Source organism: Carcharhinus amblyrhynchos, chromosome 11 (assembly GCF_965287045.1).
Source record: "Carcharhinus amblyrhynchos chromosome 11, sCarAmb.v2.hapA, whole genome shotgun sequence".
NCBI lineage: Eukaryota > Metazoa > Chordata > Chondrichthyes > Carcharhiniformes > Carcharhinidae > Carcharhinus > Carcharhinus amblyrhynchos.
In genome coordinates this window covers 76,832,844-76,853,627 of record NC_137334.1, presented here as the reverse complement: position 1 = coordinate 76,853,627, position 20,784 = coordinate 76,832,844, and the positions used below count along the sequence as shown (strand labels likewise).

Below are 20,784 nucleotides of genomic sequence, written 5' to 3'. Positions count from 1 at the left end.
TGCGCCGGCACCGAGCTGGCCCAGCCTGCACCGGGAGGGGGAAGGGGAGGAGGGACCAAGCGTGTGACGGAGGAAGGGTGGGAGGTCACGGGCGGGTCAGAGGCCAAAGGGTGGTGGGCGGGGAGAAGGAAACCCACGGCCCTTGGTTACCTGAGCGACTGGCGGAGCGAGTGAGCGAGGCGGTGGGCCCTGCTCAGGTAGGTGCAGCCTGGGCTCTAGAGCATTCACATCATGTGTACAGAAAACCTGGTGTTGTCAGACTTTTTACTACAGAAAATGCTGCAGACATCGTGGGAATTCGCCCCATTTTGTAGACATTAATGGGAATTCACCTCTACTTAGAGACATAATGGGAATTCTTCCCTATTTACTGATATAATGAGAATTCTCTATTTACGGACATAATGGGAATTCGCCCCATTTTGTTGCCATTAATGGGAATTCTCCCCTATTTACAGACAAGATGGGCATTCTCCCCTATTTACAGACAAGATGGGCATTCTCCCCTATTTACAGACAAGATGGGCATTCTCCCCTATTTACAGACAAGATGGGCATTCTCCCCTATTTACAGACAAGATGGGCATTCTCCCCTATTTACAGACAAGATGGGCATTCTCCCCTATTTACAGACAAGATGGGCATTCTCCCCTATTTACAGACATAATGGGAATTCAGTCAAAACGTTGGCTCTATTCTCTCCACAGATGCTGTCAGACTTGCCAAGATTTTCTAGCCTTTTCTGTTTTTGTTTTTAGATCCGCAGTATTTTGCTTTTATCCCCATATGTTTGTCTCTATTTATTATAGATATTTATAAATAATACACACCCGATAATTTTACATACATAAAGGTTTGGAAACCTGAGAGATCAGTCAGGCACATTTTGCTTGTTTAACCCAGCCCCCCCCCCCCCCCCCGCCTCAGTGCCTTGCTATGGATTCTCAGCGTTTCCTTTATTATCATTGTTTTTTCAAACGTTCTTGATTTTGCTCATCAACTTGTTTGTTTAATAGCGATTTGATCCATCACAAGGATTTCCTTAACGTTTGTCTTGCATATCTTCACCTCCAAAGCCGGAGATAATCTTCAAAGCTTTCCTCTACCATGTTGATTTGGGTGGGCCTTTTTGATTTGGTTTGGAGAGGAGGAGGTGATCTGATGAATAGACCGGATTGGAAGGCTCCAATACCAGCCCCCCGCACCACCACCACCGCCACTTTCTATATGGGAGGCTTTCTATCGTTTTCTGTCTCTTCCTCTCTCCCGTGTCGCTGAAGACGAGATTGTTCCACGGGGCAGTGGCTATGTTTTGCAACGTATTCACGGGTTAGGGTTTCATTTTCTGTTTCCACGATTTGTCACCAGAGACTCTTGATTGGAGCCAGTGGGTCGAATGCCCCTTTCGACGCTGCAGGTTTCCGCTCCAACAGTTCTTTTCATTACATAAAGCTGGGCACTTTTCCAAATGAAGGTGTCGCCTGTTAGACATAAGGTGTCGGTTAGTGCTGTGTTTTGAAGACCGATTACCGACGGTAGGCAGTGATCGGGATATCTCTACCTGTTTGTATACCGTACAAGCGACAGTCTGGTGAGTAATTAAAGATCATTACAGTTAACCAATGAAAAGAATTGCTGAGCAATGAAAAGAATTGCATGTGACAACAATAGAGCTCCCTGAAATTTGTCTGAAAAACCTCTATCTTGCTCCTGTGTCATCAATAATCTCTTACTGTATCGAGGTTAAATTTAAGCCCTTTATCAAGGAAAGGAGTTGCCTGAGCAAATCTGAAGACGTCTTTAAACATATTATATGCAGTTTTGGATGTGCAATGAAATCGAAGTGTACTTGTAACTCTGTTGTTGAGCTCAGTCTAATTCCTGAATGAGATTTTAAGAACAATGTTTTGGGAAATGCCTCTTCAATTCAAGATTAAAAAAAACCTGAGATGGTGATGTGAGGTGATTTCCTGCAAGCTGTCCCCATCATATCCTCTACTTCTATTTTTTAGCCAAGTTCGCTGCTTTTAAAATGATATTCTAACTCTTTTAAACTCTCTAATAATGTATATCCTAGTTATGACTGTGACACTATATTCAGCCCCATTTCCTTCCCTTCTCCCCTGTGTACTCGATGAACGCTATGTTTTATATGTATAGAATGTAAGAAACAGTACTTTTCGCTGTATCCCAATAGATGTGACAATACATTAAATCAAAAATTCAGGTATTGAAAAGAGTCATAGGAGTTCTGCCCAGCAACAGGCCATGTACCATGGGAACAGGGCACCCCAAAGTCAACAGTTACTAAGAATAAGTAGAAAATAACCATGGAAAGATTTCCTGACCCAGATTACAGACAGAAAGAGATGGAGATGAAGATCTGCAGCCAGTGTGGACAGCAGGGAGGAGTTTGTATCCTTCTGTGTACAACCAGGCAAATTGCAGGAGAAAAGATGACCTCTGGTCGAAGAGATGCACGCTGTGGCAATTGACATCATCTGGAAGATTATCCTGGCATGGGCAGAGAGTGAAGTCACCACCAGAGTGGGCTTTATTGCTAATATTTGATTCTGAAAACTGAGAGAAGTGCCTTCCGATGATCACACAATGTTATGACTTGGCAAAATGGGGATAAGTGAACCCTTTGAAAGCTGGAGTGATGTTAGACAGACTCCTGTAAAAACTGTGACCCTCCCCTAAGACTATCTTCTACCTCTTTCATTGACTAGAGCAGTGGACAGCATGAAGATCAATGAGTATTGAATCACATGACACTCTGAGAAATACTGAGTCTCAATCTTTTATTAATGTGGATGTTCTTGTTATCTCACAACACTGAAAATAGCTGCCTTGCCACAGACACAGCTTTCTTAATAAACCAAGCACAAAATATGGCATGTAATGTATCTTTTATCCTGCTGGCTGGTCTTCAAACCTGTAGGTTTGTCATACCTGTAAATTTTAAATTTCAAAAGCAGAAGTTTTTTATGAAGTGTTTTAACCCAAATTGCCAACAAGGAATCATTTTCGTAAAATAAACCTGGTTTAAAAAATAATTTCAATCATAATACACACATCACTGCTCTTTATTGTGAAACATTTGAACTGAGTAGATCATGTTTTTTTAACGTTTTTCTTTACAGTTTATGAAAAATTGTTATCATGAGTAAAAGAAAATCTAAGGAGAACAGCTTTTCTCTGGGTGAATGCATTGCTCAGGTTTGTATTTACAACTAAATTATATAATCACATACTGAATTCTTGTAATGAGATAAGCAGCCTTTTCTTTATAATTGCTGTTTGCTTTTCGAATGTCTTTGTATTATTACTGTAAGAGCACTGTTAAAAGAATGCAACTTTTATAGCTCGTGTTGTAATTGTTACGTAAGAACTATGGTTGCTGGCTTGCGCAGAGAAAATGGGTTTGTTGGTTGAAGGATAAATGTTGATCAAGACTTTGGGAGAACTTGCCAGTTCTCATTTGTGTACTGCCATAGGATCTTTTGCATTTAGCTAAATTAGTATACAGGTTTGATGAGTCAGCTACTAGATGTACTTCCAACAGTACAATACTTCAAAATTTCAACAGAGCTTACATAAAATCTTGGAGTTGGTCTTGAGTCTGTAATCTTTTGATTTGAGGTAACCAAGCCTCCATCTGATTTTGGGGAAAGTCACCAGTTCAGTTAGAACAAATAGAATAATCTTGAAATATATTGTTTGATTTTCATTAAACAAAACTCATCCAATTATGCACTGCATTTTCCATTTATGTTCTTTCTTTCCTGATCCTGCACTGAACTTGCTGAAAAAATCCAAGGCTGGTTGTTTATGAAGTCCAATAAACAGTGTTGACATGGGATGCATGCTTTTATGAGCTTGAGCAATGTACAATCAGCACTTAGAACAAATGTCTCTGTGAGTTGAGCTGAAAATAAATAAATAGCGACGCAAAATGCAGGATGGTAGTTGTAACTGCAGGCCAATCAGTTTATTATCAGAGGTAGAAAAACTATCAGAGATCATTATCCAGCAGACTTCTCACCCTGAGAAGCATGGATTAAAAGGAGACGGCCAGCATAGACTTTTGTTGCAAATTGTGCCTGACTAATCCAGTTGACTTCTTTGATGTAACAGAGAATTGGTGAAGGAAGTGCAGTAGATGTTGTGAAAATATAAACTTCTGAAAGGCTAAAGTACCTCATGACATATTTGCTCAGGAAATAGAAGCACATGCTGGTAACTTGGATACAGAATTGGCAAAGTGATAAGTGGAAGCAAGTAGCAATGGATGAATAGTTTTCTGTCCAGATCAAAGTATACTGTAGGGTCTCTTGGGGGCAATATCGGAACCATTTCTTTCATGCATGTTAATAACATGAAATTAGGATTAAGGAGTACAATTTCAAAGTTTGCAGCAGATATAAAGCTTGGCAAAATAATAAATCGTTAGCACGATACTAGTGGACTTCAGGAGGATATGGGCAGCCACACAGATGCTGTTACTTCAGATAAGAATGGAGTGTAATGCACTTTGGGAGAAGAAACATAGTAAGATAGTATAATGTAAATATTACTATACTGAGTGAAGTGCAAGAGAACGGGCCAAAGGTAGTTGAGAAAACTAATGGGATGCTAAATGGTCTGGCTTTGTAAATAGGGCTATTGAATGCAACAAAAATAAGTTATTGCAGTCCTTTACAAATGTTTGGTTAGGCTATATGATACACAATTTGGGTGTGGTACTTTAGGAAGGATGTCAAGGTCCTGGAACAGAGACAGAGGAAGTTTATTTGGGAAACGTACAGAAATATGAATGAGGAGCAGGCTATTCAGCTCCTTGAGTCCATTCTGCCATTCAATGTCATGTTTGCTTGTGACCTCAACTCCAATTTCCTGTCTAATCTACTTGCTGCAATTGTATAGAGCCTCGATGAGATCTAACTTGAGAGTATTGTGTACAGTTCTTGTCTGCTTATCAAAGGAAGGATGTACTTCCCATCAACGGAATGCAATGGAGGTTAACTGGATTAATTCACAAAGTGGCAGAATTATTTTGAGGTGAGATTGAGATGAGATTGGGTGTATGTACTCTAGTTTCAAAGAATGAGAAGTGATCTCATTGAAACTTATACGTTTCTTGCAGGGCATGACGATAGATGTGGATCGGATGTTCCATATGGCTAGTGAGCCAAGAGCTGGGGACATAGTCTCAGATAAAGGGACAGGCCATTTAAGACTGAGATGAAGAGGGTGGTGAATCTTTGGAATTTTTTATCTGAGCTGTGGAAGCAAACATTGGGCACGTCTAAGATAGAAATTGATAGATTTCTGAATATTAATGACGTCAAGGGATATGGGAGTGGTGGGAAAAAATGGCATGGAGATGGATAATCAACCATGATCTGTTTGAATGGTAGAGCAGCCTCAATGGGCTGAATGGTCTACTTATGCTCCTATTTTCAATGTTCCCTATACCCTTTGACTTGCTTGTCATTTAAGAAATTATCTAACACAGCTTTAAAAATATTCAGTGACCCTGCTTCCACCACTCTCCAGAGAGAAATAAATTCTCCTTGTCTCCATTTTAAGTGGGAGAGCCCTTTTTTTAAACTGTATCCTCTCGTTCTAGTCTCTCCCACAGGGGAAACATCCTTTCAGCATTCACCTTGTCAAGTCCCCTCAGGATCTTGTGTTCAATATGATGACCTCTCAATCTTCTAAACTCCAATGGATACAGGTCAACCTTCTCATAAGATAACAATGCAGACCACCCCCCCTCCCCCCACCGCCACCTCCCCTCCAATCCCAGGTATCAGTTGAGTGAACCTTCTCGGAACACATTTATAGCATTCCTTAAATAAGGAGACCAAAACTACGTAATACTGAGATGTCTCATCAATGCCCAAAACATCCAAGCAATAAAAGGACAGAGCTGCTGGAAATCTGAAATAAAAACAGAAAATGTTGGAAAAATTCAGCAAGTTTAGTAACATCTCTGAAGAGAGAAACAGAGTTAATATTTCAAGTTCAATATGACTCTTCGGAGCAATCTTTATTTTGATATTTCACTTCCCTTGCAATAAACTACACCGATCCATTTGCCTTCCTATTCACTTGCAGTAGAGAAAGAGAGGATGGGTTGTTCTTTTCAGATGGGATATGTAAGGGAGACCTAATAGGTATTTACATTTGAGGAGTTTTGACAGAGCAAACAGGGAGAAACCATTGGCAAATAATTGGCAAAACAGCTAGCAGGGAAATGAGGGGAGAATTTTCTTCATACTCGTAGTTAAGATCTGAATGTTCAAACCAAAAGGGCGGTGAATTCAAATTCCATTGGAATTTTTAAGAAGGCAATTGGACATGTACTTGAAGAAAACTTATGGGGAAAAGTTGAGTTGTGGAAAGAAATTGAACAGCTCTTTCAAAGAGCCAGCACAGGCTCAAGATTCAATGATCCTAACTTAAACTTCAAATGGCAGTAGCAACAGAGTTCACCAGACTCACAACCAGTGCATCAGACTTGTTGGTCATCGGCAGATAAATTTGAAACATGAGAAACCTGTTTTCAACTATCAGTTCATACTTCACCAGTTAGACTGCAGATAGCTCCTGCAAATGTGATGGCCACGTGAGATATATACAGCACCATGTTAAATGTGGCATTCTCTATTAATATATCAATAATACTCCGATAATTGGAGTTATTGGATATGTGTAAGGCACATTTGTGGCTAGCTACAAAATGTGAACATTGCAATAGTACTTGTTACATGTTAGGTTTGCTGGCAATAACATGGAGATTATAATAGAAAGAGGCTTTTATATCTTTTAAGTAAGAAATGGCTGAACGTTTAGAGCATGGACTAAGCAAAACTTAGTAGGCATAGCCACAAGGTAGAATTCGCATTTGATTACTCTTGTAAATGGTTAGTATGGACACGGTGTTGTCTTTTGCAAAGGTTCCATAGACTATTCCTTCCTTGCTGGTTATTCAACTGAAATTGTCCATTAAAATGAAATTAAAAGATATGCAGGTAGATTATATTTTGCACAGTTGGGCTTTTTCTGCTGGACAGAGACCTATTTTATATCCAGCATAAAAGCCCCATTTAATCCAACATATTTTTTATTCCCTGCCCCCACCGCCACCACCCCCACCCCCCAGTACCATTAATCTTCTCTGTCCAGTAAACAGAATGCTCAAATATTGGTGTGGAGATGTTGGTGTTGGACTGGGGTGGGCACAGTAAGAAGTCTCACAACACCAGGTTAAAGTCCAACAGGTTTATTTGGTAGCACGAGTATTTCAGAGTGCTGCTGCTTCGTAAGGTGAGTGATGATGAAGGAGCAGCACTCTGAAAGCTTGTACTCCCAAATAAACCTGTTGGACTTTAACCTGGTGTTGTGAGACTTCTTATCAAAATATTGGGATAGTTATTTTTAAAAATATGAACCGCCATTTCTGGTATTCTAGTGAATGTGGCACTGTATTCTTTCTATGGCTTTAATATCCTTCCTTTAATAGAATGTCAAGAATTATGTGATGCTTGAATTCTGTCCCAATTACTGTCTCCTACAAATTCTAAAACAGTTTTGTGCTCTTGTATTAAATACTCTTATGTAAAATTCAAAATCCCACTTCATGTTCTTTCATGAACTTTTCTATTTCTATTGGTTTTGCCTTTGGGTATATTTCTACAGTTGTTTCCATTTGATTGAAATGTTCACTGCATAATACTTGGCAATGCACAGCAATTACCACCTATCTGCCCACTCAGCTCAGTTGTCTTTTTTCTGCAGCATTCTTCCTCGCAATTTCTTTTGCTGCTGAATAAGTGTCAATCAATATGATTTGGGAAATTAGCCAGTTGAAGTGGCTCAGCCTAGGGATGAGCATGGGTCAGAATGACCTCCTGTGCAACTGTCAGCATGTCCCATTGCAGGGTTAGTCGGAATCCTGATATCTTGACAACATTGTTCTGAGGATGTTGAGTAACTCGTGTCCTTTTTTTAATCTCAGGAGGTTTTCTTTGCTAATGAGTCTTTTTTATTAATCACAGGATGTGCACATTGGCTAGGCAAGCCTTTATTGCTCACCCCTAATTGTCTTTGGAAAGCGGTAGTGAGTTGCCTTCGTGAAACACTGCAGCTCATTTGGTTTAGGTACAAGCATAGTAATGTTAAGGATGGAGTTCCAGGATTTCGATCCAGCAACAGTGGGTTAAAGAAACCGTAGTACCATTCCAAGATAGGTTGACGTGTGATTTGGAGATAAACTTGCAACTGTTGATGTTCCTATGGATCTGCTGCTTTTGTCTTTCTAGTGGCAGAAGTTTGGTAGGTTTTGATGTAGGAGCCAATGCTGAGTTACTGAAGTGCATCTCATAGATTATACACACTGTTGTCAGTGTGTGTTGGTCGTGGAGGGTGTGGATGTGTTTTAAGGTGGTGGGTAGGCTGCCAATTAAGTGGGCTGCTTTGCCTTGGATGGTGTTGAATTCCTTAAGTGTTTGAGCTGTGGTCATCCAGGGAAGTGAAGATTATTCTATCACATTCTTGACTTCTATTTTATAGATGGTGGCCAGTTTCAGTCTCTCACTACCCTTAGGGTGAAAAGATTTTTCCTCACATCCGCTCTCAACCTCCTTCCCCGTTACCTAAAATCCATGCCCCTTCATCATTGATTCCTGCACTGAGGGGAAAAGTTTCTTATTGTCGATCTATGCCCCTCATAATTTTATGCATTTCAATCATGTGCACCCTTCAGTCTCCTCTGCTCCAAGGAAAAGTGCTGCAGGCTTGTGCTCCAGAATTAGTGCTTTCCCTAACCCAGGTATTCCAGCGTTCCCCTAGAATATTGGCGATGTGATAGTTGAAATAGCAGGGGCTGGTGAGGGAGATGGTTTTTAACCATCTGGACACAGTGGTCAGTCCAACAAATTTGAGTGTGCAGGAATTTTGCCTAAATGATTGTGGATCAGGCTTCAAGGTGGATACTAGCACTTGGTCAACTGCCCTCTCATTGAATCCAGAGACTGTAATGTAGGTTGGCATGCTGATGGAATTTGTCCCATATTCTTCTGTGTCACTGATGAACTGTCCAGGTGTCGCTGAGGTGCAGGAGTGCTGACAACTGCTTTGTATGCTGGGATTTTTTGCTGACTTGTGGATGTCTATGTTGTCGAGTTCTTATTTGTTGAAAGCTGAACTGGCACAGCTGATCTGATTTTTGATGCCCTCAAAAAATGGTGGCTTTTAGAGATAAGAGCTTGCCAAGGTTTGGGAAGTGCTCAATATATTCAGAGTCACTCCTGCAGTATAAAAGGCAGGTGGAATACTTGTCAACCAAAACATGGTCAGCCGTCGGCTTTAATTTGGCAACATTCAATGGGATTTGAGTTATATCTCTGCAAAGGGAGGGGATCACTGTACTTGGTATTTAACCTTTCATTGGTCTTCATTGGCACCCAGCTCTCATCTGTAATTCTAAACAGTTATTTGTATGTGACAGCTATATCCTAGCAAATTGTCTCACCAGACAGGATGTACAGGTGAGGGTAGCTGATGTGGTGCTCTGGTGCAGAGGGATCTGGGTATCTTCGCTCATGAATCACAGAAAACTAGCATGCAGGTACAGCAGATAATAAAGCAAATGGAATGTTGGCATTTATAGCTAAAGTAATAGAATGTAAAGATAATAAAGTATTGTTACAACTATACAAAGCATTGGTGAGAGTGCACCGGGAGTATTGTGCATAGTTTTGGTCCCCTTATTTGAGTAAAGATGTAGTGGCATTGGAAGCAGTTCAGAGGTGGTTCACTAGATTGATTCCAGAGATGAGGAGTTTCTTGTATGAAGAGAGATTGAACAGTTTAGGTCTATACTCTCTGGAATTTAGAAGAGTGAAGGGAGATCAAATTGAGGTTTACAAGATCATAAAAGATACGGATAAAGTAGACGTGGACGGATGCTTCTGCTGGTGGGGCAATGTAGGATGAGGGGTCATAGTCTTAGGATGAGGGGTAGCAAATTCAAAATAGAGTTGAGGAACAACTTCTCCCAAAGGGTTATGAATCTGTGGAATTCACTACCTCAAAGTGCAGTGGATGCTGGGACAGTGAGTAAATTTAAGGAGGAGTTAGACAGACTTTTAGTGGGTTATGGGGAGAAGGCAAGAGAATGGGGATGAGGAGCATATCAGCCATGATCAAATGGCAGAGCAGACTAGATGGGCCGAATGGCCTAATTCCACTCCTATATCTTATAAACTTCTGTGTTGTCCCATCGTTGAGTTGGGATTTACCGAACCTTCCATGCGATACCCTATTCACCGAAATGGGCAGTGGAGCTCAACACAAATTCACTGGTCATAGTGGGGGCTAGACAAAGCATTGTGGATTGCAAAGTGTGTGGTCAGGTACTGAAGGTACCAAAATCACCCATGCATCCAGAATCATCTCCAGCTATTTAAATTTTGTCCTACTACTGGACACGCATGAACCTTAATGGAAGAGGAAAAAATAGTTAATGTTTTCGTCTGTATGAATCTTCTCCCTCACTAAATTTATCTCACGCACAAATTATGACAGCCCTCATCAATTCACCCATCATTCTGCTTTCAAATTTTGTGGTGAAGGGGGAGTGCTGAAGCATCAGCTGAGGATACACTGGAAGCCTTTCCTGCAAATAATCACTTTTTAAAAGGTGGTTCATAGGGCTGATGTTCAAAGAATCTTGTGTGCTTGTATAAGGAATGCAGAGATTTAGAATGCAGGTGCAGCAAGCAATTAGGAAGGCAAATAGCACATTGACCTTGATTGCAAGAGAATTCGAAGAACAAAGATGTCTTGCTACAGTTGTACATGATTTGGTGAGACCATATCTGGAGTACTGTGTGCAGTTTTGATCTCCACTTTTAAAAAAGGATATAATTGTATTGGAACAGCAAAGGTTCTCTAAATTGGTCCCGGGGGGAGGGCTGAGTAAATTGGTCTTGCATTCTCTCGATTTAGAAGAATGAGAGGCAATCTCATTGAAACCTACAAAATCCTGAAGGGGCTTGAGAGGATAGATGTAGAAAGATTGTTTGTGCTGGTTAGGCAAATGGGTGTACATCTGAATTGAATGTTGGAGCTGACTCAATGGGCCATACTCCTATTCCTTGTGTTCAGAGAGCTCAGGGCATTAGGTTGTCTCTAAATTGAAGTGGCAGTGGACCAGAACAGGTCCCTTAGTGATTCTTCAGGGTCACACTTCTCACCTGCATGGCATTATGATGGGCCCATTAAAGGTGAACCAAACATTGTCTGTTTCACCTTTGTAGCTGGTTTACCATGACTGATGGGGGATCCAATACCCAAACTTAATGTTTCAAAATAGATTCATTTTAACTATCTGAATTACTGGTAATTTATTATTTTGAAATCCATGTCACCTTTAAACTGATTTTGAAAACTAACATTTGTAATTATTATGCATTTGGTTTTAATATTTGAATCGTAGAATCCCTACGTTGCAGAAGGCCATTCAGCTCCTTGAGCCTCCACAGACACAATCCCACCCAAACTCTATCCCATTAACCCCATGTATTTACCCTGCTAGTCCCCCTGACACTAAGGGGCAATTTAACATGGCCAATCTACCTAACCCGCACAACTTTGGATTGTGGGAGGAAACTGGAGTACCCGGAGGAAACCCACACAGATATGAGAAGAAAGTGTAAGCTCCACAGAGACAGCCATCCAAGCCTGGGATTGAACCCAGGTCCCTGGTGCTGTGAGTCGGCAGTGCTAACCAGTGTGCCATTGTCATTGGTGACCTGTAACTCGTGACTAAGGTGCAGTGAGCCAGACAATTGTTCAAGTAAGGGGCAAAAATCTGGACTGAAGTGTCTTGTGCACATGTGACAACTTTTGCCTGTCGATACTTTCTTTGGATGGATTGCCACATGATTCTTTCTTCTTCCACTTATCTGAGTGTATTAGTTTATTTTTCTGTCTATCTCTACGATTTCTTTATAGTATTTTTCCTTCCCCTTTTTTCAAATTTTGTTATGACTTTGACTGTTCAGGGATCTACTATTTACTGTAGTGTGTCAGAAAGGCAGAGGTAGTTTTAAGTGATCTATATTTGTGTTATTAACTATTAGAAATAAGCTATAAATTTAAGTGGGTTTAGATTCATGTTGAACAAAGGTGTTTGCATGTCTGGAGGATAGGTTTCAGTTCAGACTGTGTTCCTGTTGTGCTGAGAGAGTTTATGGCATGAAAAGTAAACATGAGACTAGCAACTAGGGTCACCATGTGATGAAACTGTGTCTTTGAGAAATGTATTTTTATCATGGTTCTCGCGAAGGTTATGTGCCAGAGCGCGCTCAGTTCAATTGGTGCTGATCTGTCTGCTCGAGGCATTCTACTTGCTGAGAATGTAGAATACTTGATTCTCAATATTGGGGTATTATCTGAGTTGGTGCAGTTTTGTTTATTTTTTGGGTTTTCTCATGGGATTTTAGAGGACAGTTTAATTAGATTGATTGACAAGAGGTGATTGGAGCTGTGCTTACAGAGACAAACAGGCAGTTTTCTGCTTGGGTCTGCAAGCAGCAGGAGATTTTTTTCTCTCTCTCTGAAGTTTGGAGCCCCATAGGAAAGAGATATCTCCTGGGGTGTCCTGGAGGTTTGAGGACTAGCAGCACATAAGTCTACTGTTTGTTAACTGATTTTGAAGAGGAGTTTACGTTTATGAGGAGTATTACTTAAATTAGAACTAATAGTGATAGGGTAGCAGTTAAGAATTGTATTTTGTTATGGTTAAGTATTTCATAAAGTTATGCTGATTGATTTTATTATCGTTAAACTGTATTGTTAAATAAAAATTTGTCTTAATAAAAGCTTCTGAGTGGGTCAATACAATCACGTGGTGTGAAATGCCCTATCCTCACGATGCCAGAATCAAAAATAGTTAGGGTATAGTCTAACTTCAGAATATACCTTCAAGTTTTTGATCTGGTCCCTAACAATATTTAGAGTCACGGGCTTTTTAAGTTCAGTTTTTTAGCTGAATTCAGAGCATTAGGACTAGGAAACCTGAGAGAGAACAGCTCCCAGCCCTGCTAGATGCAAGAAAGCCATACAATGGAGTGATATGCATAAACGCAAGCGCTAGAGGAGCTAAAGGGCACTTCGTTCTAGAAACCAAGGAATGGAAAATGTGTGCCATTTGTATGAAGGAAGAAAGAGGAACTGCCTTGCGAACAGGATACTGCTCATGCAAGTTAAAGTCAGATCTGGGAGAAGAGTTGATGACATTGGCTACAGACAAGCTACACATCTGAAGCAATCTTAAGGTTTGGTGTCCTTATTTCCAGTTATTGAAGCAAGCATATCCTGTTGGAGACTAACCTGAACTTATGTAAAACTTTGGATGTATATTACAGTTCAAGACGGAAGAAGCCTGGCAGCGAATCCTTGATGAAATAGAGGGGTGGCACAGTGATTAGCACTGCTAACCAGGGTCTGAGGCTCAATTCCAGCCTGGTGTAACTGTGTGGAGTTTGCATGTTCTTCCCGTGTCTGCATAGTTTTCTGAGTGTTCTGGTTTTCTCCCACAGTCCAGAGCTGTACAGAATAGGTGGATTGGCCATGCTAAATTGTTCTTTAGTGTCTAGAATATGGGATTAATGGGGTAACTGTATGAGGTTACAGAGATATTAGGGTCTAGATAAAATGCACAGTCGCAGAGTCGGTGCACACTTGATGAACTGTGTGGTCTCCTTCTGCACTATAGGGATTCTAAAAGAGCCTTGTTTGAAAAGATAATTGGAAAATCTGGATATGGATCTTAACAAAACCAGCTAAGTGAATGTATTGGTTTTGAAGAAAATTTTAAAGTGCATCTTTTTGAGAGTGGAGCTTGGAAGCACGCATGACAATCGTGTGACAATTTGAGGAGAAATCCCCAGAAGATCAATTTGAGTGGCATCTGCCAATTGGTTTCAGAGTAGAGTGTTGTCGAAACATAGGCAGCCTGTGGGTTCAAGGGGACTGTGTGTTTACTGAAAACCTTCATCGCATAAAACACATTTCGATAATGTGTTACCCTTCAGATTGATGTACATTTGTGGAGATGAATAGGTGTGAAACTTTTCATGTTTTAACTAATTTTTATTACTATTAAAAGCTAATCGGTAGCTCTGTGACTCTGCACTCCTACGTCCTTTTAAGCCAGGATTCAATACTGGGATCTTCCTGTCCAGTTGTTACATCAATTGGGATTGTAACAAATTATCACTAAATACCCAGAAACTTGCAAGAAATCATTTACAAATAACGGGTTGCATTCCCTTAGCAATAAAAGTTGAGAAATTTCTTGAATGCTAACTGGATGTAACATAATGTAAATCAAAAAATTCCCAGTACTGTTGGCTTAATTTTTACTGTTATCCTCCCCCCCCCGCTGCACCCCAATTTTACTTTTAGTTGTGTGCTTTTTATGCCAACTTTTTGTCAGCAGTACTTTATAGCTCAAAATCTGTTCTCATAATTCATGTAAACTGTCAAGTAACCTGAAGCTTTTGATTGAAAACTTTCTACTTCACAATGAACACCTTGGAATGAAATTAGTTAAGTACAATTGAAAGAAAAAGTAGGTTTTTTGATTTTGAGAACACATGTAACTTAATACAATGTTTGTTATTAACAACAGAATCTTCCTTGTTTCTCATTGGATTAACAGGTTCATATGATATTGAGAGCACGATTCTGCCACTATATCCCTGGTAAACCATTTGGAGTAGAAGCTCAGTACAAGTAAGTAATGCTTGCCTGAATCAGCCTTGTATCAAATTTCATTGATGTATTTTTTACGAGAATCACGGCAAAGACAGCATCTATTGCCATCCCTAATTACCCTTGGAAAGATGATGTGTGATACCTTGAACTGCTTCAATCTGTGTGGTACAGGTACACATGCGTTTTTGCTAGGTAAGGAGTTCCAGGTTTTTGATCCTACAACAGTGAAGAAATGGCAATACATTTCCAAATTTGGATGGGGTGTGCTTTGGAGAGGAACTTTCAGGTGGTGTGATTCCATCAGCTATCCTTGATCTTCTAGGTGATAGAGGTTTAGGGTCTGAAAGGTGCAGTTGAAGAGAACATGCCAAGTTGCTGTATACACATGTAGATTTCATGTAGTACAGCTGTAGTGTGTGGGTGCTGGAAAGAATTAAATATTAAGCTGACGGATGGGTGAAAACTAAATCTCCCCTCAACCTCTTCTGTAGCATAGAAAATAGGCCCATCCTGTCCAATCTTTCCTGATAACTTAAATTCTTCATTCCTAGAAGCAATCCCTGTCAGAATCCTATGGTAGCATTCTTGTACATCTCTTCTGTAGCCTTGCTCATGTAATTGCATCCTTCCTGTACTCCAGTAACCAGAATACTGTGGCCTAACTAGTATTTTATACAGTTCCAGAATAACCTCCTCCCTTTCAGACTCTATGTCTCAGTGAATAAAAAAAAGTATCCCATATACCTCTTTTACTACCTCCTCTAACTGTCCTGCTGTCTTCTGTGGACATGGCATCCCAATATATTCCAGCATTTTCATATTTTAATTCTGTTATTCTTCTAACTGTCATGCCAGTGACTTCTTCAGTGAATTCAAATCCGATTTTAGCCTGCCCGTAATAAATGTTAATTCTTGATCAGTTCCAACTATGATTCTATTTCCTGATAGATTTCAGTGAATTTCCCACAATTTACATTGAAACATAGAAAATAAGAGTAGGCCGTTCAGCCTTCAAGCCTGCTTCACCATTCATTATGATCATGGCTGATCGTCCAACTCAATAGCTTTATCCTGCCTTGCCCAAATTTCTCCCCCTTTGCCCCAAGAGCCATATTTAGTTCCCGCTCGAAAATTTACAAGTGTCAAAGGACAGACAATGCAAGATGTGTGACATTTCCTCAGTGTGCAGCAAAAACTGGGTGTCCTTGTACATCAGTCGCTGAAAGTAAGCAGGTAGGTGCAGCAGGTGGTAAAGATAGCAAATAGTGTGTTGTCTTGCATAGCAAGAGGAATGAGCAGGGATGCCTTGCTGCATTATACAGGACTTTAGTGAGGCCATACCTGGAATATTGTGTACTGTTTTGGCCTCAACTACTTTCTGTGGTAGGAGGCTTATCACTCTCTGAAGAAATTTCTCCTCGTTTCAGTTCTGAAAGGTCCTTAAACAATGACCCCTAGTTCTGGACACCCCTACCATCAGGAACATCATTCCTGCATCTACTCTATCTATCCTGTTAGAAGTTTATAGATTTCTATGAAATTCTCCCTTTATTCTGTCAAACCCCAGCAAATATAATCCTAACTGACTCAATCTCTCCTAGTATGTCGGTCCTGCCATCCTAGGAATCAGTCTGGTAAACCACCTCTGCACTCCCTGTAGAGCAAAAAATCCTTTCTCAGATAAGAAGACAAAACAGCACACAATATTCCAGGTATGGCCTCACTAAAGTCCTGTATAATGCAGCAAGACATCCCTGCTCATTCTTCTGTCTATGAAAGACAACATATTATTTGCCATCTTTACCACCTGCTGCACCTGCCTGCTTACCTTCAGCGACTGATGTACAAGGACACCCAGTTTTTGTTGCACGTTGAAGGAAATGCCACATGTCTTGCATTGTCCTTTGACGCTCTGCACCTTTGTTCTACCGTTTACCCATTCCGATCTCTAATGGCCCACTGCCAGCACCCTTCTCCGCCATGATCACGACTATTTTATTCCCTTTGTCCTTTTGTCTATAGCATCTTTGTCAATTATAACCCCCCTCAGTCTTATAAATCTCATCCTATTTTCTTTGTCTTCAGCTCTGAGTCATCCAGATTCGAAACATTAGTTCTGTTCTCTCTCCAAAGATGCTGTCAGATCTGCTGAGATTTTTCAGCTTTTTCTACCTTTGTCTTGTTGTACATGCCCCTCTTTTAATTCATGGGTGTTCAGATAATAAGCTGTCTTCTTGTGTTTGCTACCAAAGTGGATAACCTCACACTAACCACGTTATACTGCATCTACCATGCATTTGCCCACTTAACTTGTCCAAATCACATTGAAGCATCCCTGCATCCTCCTCGCAGCTCACCCTCCCACCCAGCTTTGTGTCATCTGCAAATTTGGAAATATTACATTTGGTTCCCTCTTCTATCACTGGGCTCCTTGCACTAATCCCTATGGTACCCTACTCGTCACTGTCTGCTACTCAGAAATTGACTTTTTAATCTTACTTTGTTTCCTGTCAGCCAACCAGTTTTCTGTCTAAAAGAGACAATGCTGGAAAATCTCAGCAGGTCTGTCAGTATCCGTAAGGAGAGAAAAGAACTGACTTTTCAAGTCCACATGACACTGTTATAGCTGACTCGAAACATCAGCTCTTTACTCTCCTTATAGATGCTGCCAGACCTGCTGAGATTTTCCCGCATTTTCTCTTTTGGCTTCAGATTCCAGCATCCACAGTAATTTGTTCTGTCCACCTTGATACACTACCCCCAATCCCATGCACTTTAATTTTGCATGCTACTGTTTTATGGGGACTTTAAAATAAAGTCTTTAATAGACGCTTTCAAGCCGTTGTTCTATTTTGAAACACACGCTGAATGTTTTGTATCAAAATAAATGTTGAAAGGCGTTCAGTAGCATATCAGTTGAACATCTGCACAGATAAAGACATCAAGTATACCATAAGATTCAGTTATCTGTTCAGCATATTCTTAGTTCATGTATATTTTTATATGTTAGGAACAATAGGCCATTTGGCCCTTCGAACCTGCTGCGCCTTTCAGTAAGATCATGGCTGACCTGATTGTGGTCTCTGCCCTGTCCTGTCTCTTCCCACCCTACATAAATAACCCTTGACTCCCTTGCCTAACAAAGATCTGTTTAACTCTGTGTTGCTCTGCATTTTCCAGAAATTTGATGGATCTTATAAAACAAACAGCTGTTCATGGGGAGAGCAACTCTGTCCTAATTGTTGGTCCCCGAGGAGCAGGAAAAACGATGGTATGTGCTTTCTGTGTAACTTTCTCCATTATAGGAGTTTTATTGAGGCAAAATGCTGTATCAAGTGTCAGGAGGTGGGGTTGGGGTGAAATGGCTATGTTATTAAAACATCATGGCCTTCAGTGAGATTTTAACTTGCTTGAACTTTATCTTTTTTTATCAGCATCGAGTCACTGGACAGATCAATACAAAATCTGTTCTCTGGGATGAAGATAAAATATTTCATCAGTGGAAGTACTAAAGTTCTGAACTTCCATTTAAAAATACAAGGTAGAGCTGGAGGAGATAGCAGAAATAGGAAGGAATGAAACTATTAAGGAATTTATGGAATAAAATGGGAGCTTTTGATGAAGACAGAGACAATGGAGTTGACAAATGAGTTGGACTTAGAATATGATAGGATATTGCAAACCGTTTTGGATGAGCTGATGTTCACATAGTATGCAGGGTGAAAGACAGAGTAAAGCTTTGGAACAGAAGAGTATGCAGATCGCTCTACAATAAATATTTCAGAGGTAAACTGAAAACCTCTGGGTTGGAATGGATATTTGTTCCTGACATTATCTCAATGAGGAGAATATGGAGTCAGAAGTTTCCCGAGGTAGACTAGGTCGTTGTTATATTGGTTGTAACTGTGAACGAGCATGTTTCTTGAACTCCACTACTATCCCAGCTCATGTCCTCTCTGAGCTCAATTTGGTTGTGAAGTTCCTGTTCTCCCCTCTCCACCCAACTCAATTCATACCAAACTTCTGGTTACCTAGCTCCCTTTCCTTCCTGATAGCTGATATTGACAATAGTTCTCTCTCCACTGGTATTGAACCCTTACTCTGCAAGTCTGCCTGTAACATCCCTTCCTCCAAAAGAAAGACAGATTTGTGCTTAGGCAACATAATCTGTCAACAGAGTCTGCAAAAGAGTTGAGAAGTGGAATGTTAGACTGGGTCTGATTATCAAGAGCATGAGTTGGTGTCTGCTCCACCATTCAATATGACCGTGGCTGATTTTGGGCTTCAGTTCTATTTTCCTGTCTGCCTGTCTATGCCCATATCCCTTGATTCCCTGAGAGACCAAACAATCTGTCTATCTGAACCTCCAATAAATTTAAAGATGGATCATCCACAACTTTCTGGGGTAGTGAATTCCAAATATTCTAATCCTCAAGGTGAATGCATTTCTCCTTGTCTCCGTCCCAAATGATCAGCCCTCAATCCAATAACTATGTCCCGTTGTTCTAGATTCCCTAGCCAGGGAAAACAATGGCCTGAATTTCTACCCCCGAGTCGGGGAAAATTCCCAGGCCTGCTCTTCCCGTGTTTGTGTGGGTTTCCTCTGGGTGATCTGGTTTCCTCCCACAGTCCAAAAGATGTGCTGGTTAGGTGAACTGGCCATGCTAAGTTCTCCCTCAATGCACCTGAATGGGCAGTGGAGGGTGACAACTAGGGGATTTTCACAGTAACTTCATTGCAGTGTTAATGTAAGCTGACTTGTGACTAATAAGTAAATATTGTATATCTATTGGTTCTCCTTTATCTGTCCTTTTAGTTGCATCCTCAAAAAATAAATTTGCCAAATATTGTTTCCCTTCAGTAAAGTGATGTCAATGTTTTAATCATATAAGTGCACTGCTAAGACTTCAGTGATAATAGATTCCAGCAAGTTCCTGATGGGTGATGGGAAGCTACCTCACATGTAGTTTCCTGTTATTGCTCTTCCCTCCTTTTTTGAATAGTGTTATTACATTTGTGAACTTCCAATCTGCTGCAACCATTTCATAATCTAGTGAATTTTAGGAAAATCATTGTTAGTGCATCCATTATCTCAGCAGTTATCTCTTTTTAGAACCCAAACATTGGAACAGGCATAGGTCATTTGGCCTAGTGAGTCTATTCCACCCTTTAATTAGATCGTGGCTTATTTTCTACCTCAATACCATTTTCCCACACTATCCCCTTACTGCCAGTAGTGTTCAGAAATTTATTTTCTGCTACGATAGAAATGCAGCTTAAAGAAGGGCAAAAATGGCAGCTCAATATCCCTAGATACAAAGTTTTTAAGCAGGGTAGAGAGGAGGATAAAAAGGTTGGGATGCAGCATTGTTGGTTAAAGAATCAATTACAGTTGTGAAGAGGGATGATTTACTAAATTAAGCATCAAATGAGGCCAAAAGGAATGAGCTCAGAAATAGAAAAGGGGCAACCACATTGCTAGGAGTATTACAGATTCCCAAATTGTGTAAGAGAGTTAGAAGAACATATATGTAGGCAAATTTCTGGATGCAAAATGATAGAGCAGTAACATTTGGAAACAGTGTGAAGGGCACGAGGCACAAAATTCTTGAACTGCTTTCAAGAGAACTCTTTTTAGCCAGCACGTAATAATCACAGCTAGAGGGCATTTGCCGATTTTGTCTTAGGAAGTGTTGTTGGTCTACCCGATGAAGTTGTACTGTGGGACCATTTTGACAATAGTGATCATAATATAATATAATTAGATTTAACATCATTATTAAAAATGATAAAGATGGAACAGGAGTCAAAATTCTAAATTGGAAGCAGGCAGATTTTACAAAGCTGAGAGGAGAACTGGTGAAAGTGGACTGGACACAGCTGCTAGTAGAGAAAACAGTGTCAAATCAATGGGATGTTTTCAAAAATGGATCCTGTGGCGTTGTGTAGACATATCCTCACAAAGAAAATGGGTGATGCTGCCAA

At 40.4% G+C, this 20,784-nt stretch overlaps 1 protein-coding gene across 5 annotated transcripts in view; it reads left to right on the top strand.

Moving 5' to 3' along the window:
- Nucleotides 1–114: 114 nt before the first annotated feature.
- orc4 (origin recognition complex, subunit 4) overlaps nucleotides 115–20,784 on the top strand; it is a 69,677-nt gene continuing 49,007 nt past the window's right edge. Inside the window, exons 1-5 of one of the 5 annotated variants that reach the window (XM_080199386.1) lie at nucleotides 115–197; nucleotides 1,369–1,591; nucleotides 3,147–3,222; nucleotides 14,744–14,817; nucleotides 17,980–18,070. In XM_080199386.1, the coding sequence (XP_080055512.1) occupies nucleotides 3,166–3,222; nucleotides 14,744–14,817; nucleotides 17,980–18,070 (222 nt within the window). In that variant the 5' untranslated portion in view covers nucleotides 115–197; nucleotides 1,369–1,591; nucleotides 3,147–3,165. Of the gene's footprint in view, nucleotides 198–675; nucleotides 1,592–3,146; nucleotides 3,223–14,743; nucleotides 14,818–17,979; nucleotides 18,071–20,784 lie in introns of those variants that run through there. The other 4 variants (XM_080199387.1, XM_080199388.1, XM_080199389.1 and 1 more) reach the window with 4 other exon arrangements.